The sequence below is a fragment of the Neocloeon triangulifer genome, unplaced genomic scaffold (genome assembly GCF_031216515.1).
Source record: "Neocloeon triangulifer isolate White Clay Creek 2 clone unplaced genomic scaffold, ASM3121651v1 ptg000011l, whole genome shotgun sequence".
NCBI lineage: Eukaryota > Metazoa > Arthropoda > Insecta > Ephemeroptera > Baetidae > Neocloeon > Neocloeon triangulifer.
In genome coordinates this window covers 2156531-2164195 of record NW_026775553.1, presented here as the reverse complement: position 1 = coordinate 2164195, position 7665 = coordinate 2156531, and the positions used below count along the sequence as shown (strand labels likewise).

General features: G+C 37.6%; 2 protein-coding genes across 2 annotated transcripts in view; one reads left to right on the top strand and one right to left on the bottom strand.

Moving 5' to 3' along the window:
* Nucleotides 1–67: 67 nt before the first annotated feature.
* LOC132195930 (flotillin-2) overlaps nucleotides 68–7665 on the top strand; it is a 104915-nt gene continuing 97317 nt past the window's right edge. The window contains exon 1 of the mRNA XM_059618235.1: nucleotides 68–297. Within this exon, the coding sequence (XP_059474218.1) occupies nucleotides 249–297 (49 nt within the window). The 5' untranslated portion in view covers nucleotides 68–248. The remainder of the gene's footprint in view (nucleotides 298–7665) is intronic.
* Nucleotides 3614–7244, bottom strand: LOC132196155 (glucose dehydrogenase [FAD, quinone]-like). The gene is made up of 4 exons (XM_059618622.1): nucleotides 7236–7244; nucleotides 6166–6405; nucleotides 5680–6056; nucleotides 3614–4850 (listed from the first exon to the last, which is right to left on the bottom strand). Exons 1-4 carry the CDS (start codon nucleotides 7242–7244, stop codon nucleotides 3614–3616), a joined length of 1863 nt encoding a protein of 620 aa, XP_059474605.1.

The window sequence follows — 7665 nt, the reverse complement described above, 5'->3', positions numbered from 1 at the left end:
CTGCCGGCGCAAGGGGTAAAATATGACGCAATGGAGTGTTGGCGGGGGGTGTGGGTCTTTTGCCCCTCGCGCCGCCGCCGTGCCGCCTCCTCCTCTTTAGTCTCCGTGCCTGCGTCCAAACTGTAGTGCCGTGTTTTGACAGTTTTCGTCTCTCGGACGATTTTTGCGATTCGGCCGGCCGCGTCCAAGCCAAGTTTGCGGTGCCAAGTGGGCCGTGTTCGAGTGCGTGTCAGTCAAGTGCAACAAGCATGGGCAATATCTACACCGTCGGCCCCAACGAGGCCCTCATTGTCTCAGGTTCGTGCGTGTTTGTTTGGCCCGAAGTGTGTCCTCGTCGCCGGCCGACTTTGCGAGGCGTTTCGGCCGCGCGAGGTCACTTGCCGGGGTGTGGTTGCGTCGGAGAACGCCCGAGAGTCGTGGCGTCCGAAAATTACCGACACTCCCACCCTCGCGACCGGCCCGGGGTTTTTGTTTTGATTATTTTTTGAGAGTTTGTTTTTGAATCAATAACACGCAGCGTGCTTTGCTGCAAAAACGCCTCTGAATTAAAATTACTAAAAAATAGAAAATAGAAATGGGGAAGAAATTCTTATTTCAGAGACGAAAATAAATGTTTTATCTTCAGTCAAATATGTATTTAATTTTATCGCCTCTAGGCAGACAAATTCCTCGCTCGACCTTGAATTTCAGAGAGGTTTTCAATAACAAAATTATCTTACTTCCTTAAATACTTACAACTTAATTTGTGGTTTGTTAAAATTGTTGGAACAAAATAATTTAAATTTGTGGAGAAAAAAATTTAAGCTTAATTTGAATATTTTTATTAATAAAACTAGATTATTAACAAGCTAGAGTAAAATAAATTGTTAAAGGAAGCCAGAATCAGTGGATAAACAATACAAATTAAAAATTAATCATCATGAATAAAATTTAAAATTAATGTTAGCGGTTAAATGGAGTGGTTTAAACCTGAGGTTGAGCTCAATTTCTATTCAAGGAACAACTTAAGATTCTTAACTGCATGTCTGTTTTTGGCCAGGCCAAAACTAACAATAAAACTCTTTGTACTTCAATGGTGGTGTCGCAACCAAACAAATTAATATTATTTATATTATTTAATATTTATTGAATTAAATCTTTAATCTTTTAATTTGCTGGAAGTTCCTTATTTTGGTGATCATAAAATAGCAAAAAAAGACAAAAAATAAAAGTTTGAGACATGACGTTGAGTAAATTTTTTAAAAAGGATAAGAGATTTTCGGATTTTTACTTTATTCTAAGATTTGTATGTTAAAAATTTAACCAAAAAAAATTTTAATATATTGATAATTAATTTATAACTATTGATTTTAAATTAAAATAATGAAATTTAAATATAAAAACAGTAAAAAATAGAATATAATTTTTATAAAATTAACAATTTTATTGTAAATTTATATTAATAAAAAATAGGAAAAATAGCTATAATTATAATATTGCAATGTTTATTCCATTTATTCATTTTATTTGTTTAAATATTCACTAGTTTTTGTAATGATTAAACTGAGCTATGAATTAATTTTAATTTTTAATAATTTTGACTGCAATTTAATTCATTTTCTTCTCAGTTTGAAAAGAGTTTGACGAGAACTGTTTTCGAGTTGGTTGGTTTGACGCACTGCCGCTGCCATTGAATTAGTTAACACTGAAATGGGTGAATAATCCCGAAGCCTTATTTTTTCCGTCTTACACTATTTTGCCTGCCCCTCGAGAGTCACATTGTTGTCTGAAAGGAGGCACTTGCCCGGATTCTCCTGCCACACTCGACCAAAATCTAAGACAAAATAATTTTCTAAACTGAAAAGACGCGCGGCCGCAAAGACCTCAACAACATTAACTTCCGAAAAAAGACGTGACACTTGTTTTTCCATTATCGCCCGAGCCCCTGTTGTTCTTCGCGAGCGGCCCGCATTGTAATGGATTTTTCCACTAGCACAGTTCGAGCCGGCGAAATAAATATTTTATCATCCAATGTCCAAAGTGAGCCGTAAAATTCCAAGTATTCAATTGCTAAGGAATTAAAGATTTACCACGAAAAGCACTTTCATGCGTTGCAAAATATTAAATTTTCATAGAATTTTCAACACAGGGGAAATGGAAAATAAATAAATAATAAATAAAAATTCCATTCGTTGGAATAAATTGAATTTTTTTTTTAAATTTTTAATTTCTATGTAAAATATTAATAAAAATATTAATTTATGAAATTGTCAATCTCAAAGTAATTTGTTTTTAGCTCAAATTAGAGTAAAAAAAAAATATTTTAAATCATCACTTTGGATTGTATTTAATTCAAGTTCTTTCAAATTTAACAATCCAAATTTGAGGTTCATCAAATTAATTAATTTTAAGTCGCCTCTTTATTATTATTGTATTTTTATTTATTAGAAAAATTGGCCAGTTTACTTTTACTCACTCGCCCTGTTGACTCGAGCTCTTGAAAACGAACACATTTAATTTTTTGAAGGTGCATTTATTTATTGCCGAAGCCCAGCAAGTGCGTGATCTATCAGCTCGTTGAATCTTTTATTAGGAGGGCGCGCCCCCCAGCATCATCGCCTTTATTTAAATAGTTCTTTCCCCTTTCGCCGAGCTAAACCACCACCCCCACCCACTTCGTTGTAATCCCTTTCTAAGCCATTGGCTGGGCAGTTAATTTATAAAAAAAAACTTCTTCTCTGACTGTGCGCACGCCAACCTGCGTCAAATTTAGACTGGCGTACATGATTTTAGTTGCAGATGAAGTTGGTTTGCCACAAGGTCATCTCAGCCCAAAACAAGTTACAGAACAGACAACATAAATTAAACATAATTTAAAATGCGCTTAAAAGTAAAAAAAATTTGAAAATTTATTTCAATTTCAAACAGCAATACTTCATTTTTTTGAAATATTATATTTTAAATATTAATTATATCTATGAATATTAAAATGAAAAAGAATTTAATTTGGTTTTAATATAATGAATTCTCTCTAAAAATGAAAGAAAAATAAAATTGTTTTTTAAATTTTGAAAATCTATTTAAATTTGAAACTGCAATTTACTGCAATTTTTAATATTATGTATAACTTTTAAAAATTGAAGGTTTAAATAAAAAATAGTTTAATTTGATTAAATATATTGAAAGGGAATTAAAGGAAGTTTTCAATTAATGTTTTGTTTGCTAGGAGAATTGCTCAGTCTAATTGAATGCGAGTGACCATGAAGGGATTTGCTTCCTGGTGTAATCTGCCAATGAGATTAGAGATTCGATGACCACTCTGCTATTTGTGGCCAAGTTTGTTACTCTTTTTACTTTTTTTATATTAAATTTAAAATAAGACAGAATCTCCTTTTATTTTAATTACAAATGAATGGAAATTTTACTTAAAAAAGCTTACAAAATTTTAATCAACTGATAGTTCTGCAATTAAAACACGTGAAAGACAAGCAGGTTGCATACCATTCAGTTTATTTGCTGTACAATCAACGATTACATCAGTCTAGTTTGAAAACTTTATAGTGCGTCTTTTTGATGCCAGTCTCTTTCACTTACAATAAATAAATAAATTCAAATTAATTAAATAAATAAATTATTATTTTCCGTAAGAACTTTTGATCATGTCCGACGCCTTTTCTCCGATCATGAAACAAACCGCGTTGGTGTGCGCCGCCGGAATCCTGGGAATGATGGACGCGTCGACCACCCTGAGCCCTTTGATTCCGTGCACCCTGAGCTCAGGGTCGACGACCGCGTCCGGATCGCTCTTGGGCCCCATCTTGGCGGTTCCGCACTGGTGGTGCAGGGTGGTGGTCACTTGGCGCACGGCGCATCGCCAGTAGTCGTCCGTGTTGAACTCGAACTGGACGCACCCTGGCAGGGGGATGTCGTGCAGGGTGCTGTTGTACCTCTGGAAGGCCGCGGTGCCGCTCAGCTTGATGGAGAACTTGATGCCCTCGACGATGGACTCGAGGTCGCGCGGGTCGTCGAAGTAGTTCCCGTACATTACGGGCCAGGCGAGCGGGTTGTTGCTCTTCAGACGCACCCACCCCCTGCTGTTGGGCTTGAGCACCATCGGCCACACGGTCCACGCGTCCCTGCTGTTGATGGGCTTGAAGACGGCGTCGTAGACCTCGTCCGTCATCCCCAGTCCCTTCCGCACCACCCGGCCGTCGTCCGAGTTCAGCGACCCCGAGGCGAAGATCAACTCGATGTCAGGGTAGTCGAGGGGCGTGTCGGCCGCCTTGGTGCGGATGTAGCCCAACCCCTCCACCCCTCCGGCCAGGGTCAGCGGCCCCCTCCCCTCGTTCACGTACTGGAGGAAGGGTTCGAGCTTGGCCAGCCGCTCCTCGGTCAGGGCGACCGTGTCGTTGACCAGGAAGGTCAGGCCGCTCATGGACACGTGTTCCTGCAGGTTGTTGCCCACCCCCGGCGACGCGTGCACCACCGAGATGTTGAGCGACTCGAGGTGCGCCCTGGGCCCCACCCCGGACAGCATCAGCAGCTTGGGCGTGTCGATGGCGCCCGCGGACAGGATGACCTCCTTGCGCGCCCTGACCACGTGTCGGCCGGTGCGGCGCTGGAACTCTACGCCCCACGCGCGCTTCGTCGCCGGGTCGATCAGGATCTTGGTCGCCTGCGCCTCCTTGGCCACGTGCAGGTTCGCCCTGTTGCGGATCGGCCGCAGGAACGCCTTGCTGGCGCTGCACCTGGCGCCGTTTCGCTGCGTCACCTGCAGCCTCGAGAAGCCCAGCAGCTCGCCCGAGTTGTACTCGACCGTGTCGAAACCAGATTCTTTGCCGCCCTCCATGAACGAGTCGATCAATTTCGTGCTGAAATTTGAAAAATATATTGAATTACTTCATATTTTAATTCAATAAAATCTATTCAAAAATTGTTTTCAAATTGGTAATCAAGATAAGTTTTGAATAATTAACATTTATATTAAAAAATTGCATAAATAAATCTACAAAACAGTAATAAAAAAAAAATCATATTTCCAGAGGATTTCAACTGACGTATCAATATGTTGACAAAAATATCACAATAATAACTCTAATTATTTAAATTTTGCCAACGTAGCAGCAAAATGATTTTGAAAATTAAATTTTTTCATTAATGTAAAAAGACATGCTATCAGATTTTTTCAATTTCCATAATAATCAAAATGGGCAGAAAAATATTGCTTTATTTCTTTTGCTAGGGTCAATGAAACACCCTTGACATTTAAAATTGGTTAAAATAGTTCCAAGCTTCTACCGAGAATATGAAATCTCGAGAAGTAATTTGACAGCAGAGTACAATAAACCCTTAAATTAGCGGTCGTATAAGACTTTGTCAAAAATATTAATAAACTTTATCACTCAAAACGAAAATATGAGCTAAGATATTATATTTGCGGTAATTAAATATTCCCGTGTGCTAAAAAAATAAGCTTGATTTACAAAAAAAAAGACATTTTCAACCTTCAATTAAAGTTTACAAAAAATATTATGCGATCACCCCTAATTTCTTGATCCTAATGGCTTAAAATACCAGTTTTTGTAGAGAATTTTTCTTTCCTGAGATTGTTCCGCCCTCTTTCACAAGCAAATTATAAAAGTCCAAAACATCATGAGAAAAATAATAATAAAAAATTTTATTTGATATATCCATTCTGACCTGTAGGGCAAATGAGCCGTGTCCAGATATCCTCCTGTCGAATGAAACTCCGAGTCGGCCAAATCTCGGTTCGCGTTTTCAGATTTCAAGAAGTACTTGTAAACGTCCTTCCAGCCCCAGCCAGGGTTGCCCATTTCCTCCCAGCCGTCGTAGTCCCTGGGGTGGCCGCGGGTGTAAATCATGTAGTTGATGATGCTGGTGCCGCCCATGCCCTTGCCGCGGGGCCACGCGCACCGCTGGTCCTTGAAGGCGAGGCACGCGTCCTTCTGGGGCTGCGCGCGGTAGCCCCAGTTGTAGTCGGTCAGCTGGAAGTGCGCCGCGAACACGGGCACGTCTGTCGCCCTCAGCTCATCGCGACCCGCCTCCAGCAGCAGCACCTAATAATTAATAAAATATAAAAACAAATACCCTAATAAAAATAAGATAGGCCAAGACATATGTCTTGGCCTTGGCCTGACAAAAAAAAATTAAATAGTAATAAATAACCTTCCACTTGGGCACCTCGGTCAGCCGGTTGGTGACCACGCTTCCGGCCGTGCCCGCCCCCACCACCACAAAGTCGTACTCATCCCATAATTTGCTGGTGGGGGTGTCGTAAGGGAGGCCCTCGGGGTCTCTGATGAGATCTCTGTGCTGAGATATTGTCGATTCGAGCAAATTCAGGTTCAACGTTGACACTTGGGACAAAAGTGTGGCAATAACAAGCACCGTCCACTTGCCCCTCACCTGAAACAATAAAAAAAATTTAATTTTGTTTAGTTTATTTTTATTAGATTATTAAAAAAAAGTATCAAAATTGCTAAAAAAAAATTCTCTGTGTTTCATCTGCAAAATTTATTGATTTTTAAAAGTTGAATTAATAATAAATAATTATTTAAGAAAATAATTTTATTGTAAGATTTCTATAAAATATAACTTAACTACTATATTGAAAACAACAGATAAATAATTCAATAGCCAACCTTTTTTTAAAAACCTTGTATATTTTTATTAACTAAATATTACAATAATTTTAATAAAAATAATATAAATTTTATTAATAAACTTTATTTTTTTTTAAAGATATTTATAAAATAATACAATTTATTAGTTTTGAAGTAATAAAATTATTTTGTAACCATGTAAATAATAATACATAAAATTAAAAAAAATATTTTTATTGCAATTTATGTTAGATTAATGTTATATACAATTATATAACTAAAATACATATATAACTGTTCAAATTAAACAATCTCAAATTGCAAAATGAAAATTCTCCTTAATAAAAATAACTCTTCGATCTCTCTAATTTTAAATGAAAATACAAATAGATCCATTATTTTTTATTATTATTTTCCATTTTTGAGAAAAATTACAACAAAAAAACAAAATCGATAAGAAATTGTATCAGCTTATGCTCCATTCAAAACATTTACACATTTAACTTGTAATTGAAATTTAAGTAACAAATCTGATTATGTAAAAGCGTTATTTTAATTAATAGAGCACAGATGAAATATTATTTGATGATAATGAAAACCAGTTACATGTATTTCTGGATCGTCTTACCATACTGTGGCCATGTATGTGCAGGCAGGTGCATTAGAAACAAACTAAGAGTTGTTGATCTGCACTGCCTCCCTATATATCTGGGCGCGAAACCCTTTATTGGCCAAGGATGAATAACGGCTGTGGAATCGAAGCCGCTGCTCTGGAGCGAGCACGTGGTTTTGCGTTGCAAGAGACGCATCTTTGCTGCGAGCAGCGCCAGCCTAGAGAGTTATTACAAGTCACTTGCGGCACTTTGCATATATTTATAGCGCGCGTCATTTTCATAGCGGAATTTATGAAATCGCAGTATTTTTTTAATTGCGAAATCGTGTAATTTTTCTTTACTATGAGGCTTAAGATTCTTTACCGTTTGATTCAAATAAGAATAATGTATTTATTTCATAATTATTTCAATTTATTTTATCAAACCATTTAATACAAAAAGTCTTGAAA

Bases quoted from the DNA above. Each gene is read 5' to 3' on its own strand.
- LOC132196155 (XM_059618622.1), bottom strand. The intron at 6,057-6,165 runs GTTATTTATTAC...ATTAATTATTAG, and splicing joins CCGAGGTGCCCAAGTGGAAG to GTGCTGCTGCTGGAGGCGGG. The intron at 4,851-5,679 runs GTCAGAATGGAT...TTCAAATTTCAG, and splicing joins ACGGCTCATTTGCCCTACAG to CACGAAATTGATCGACTCGT.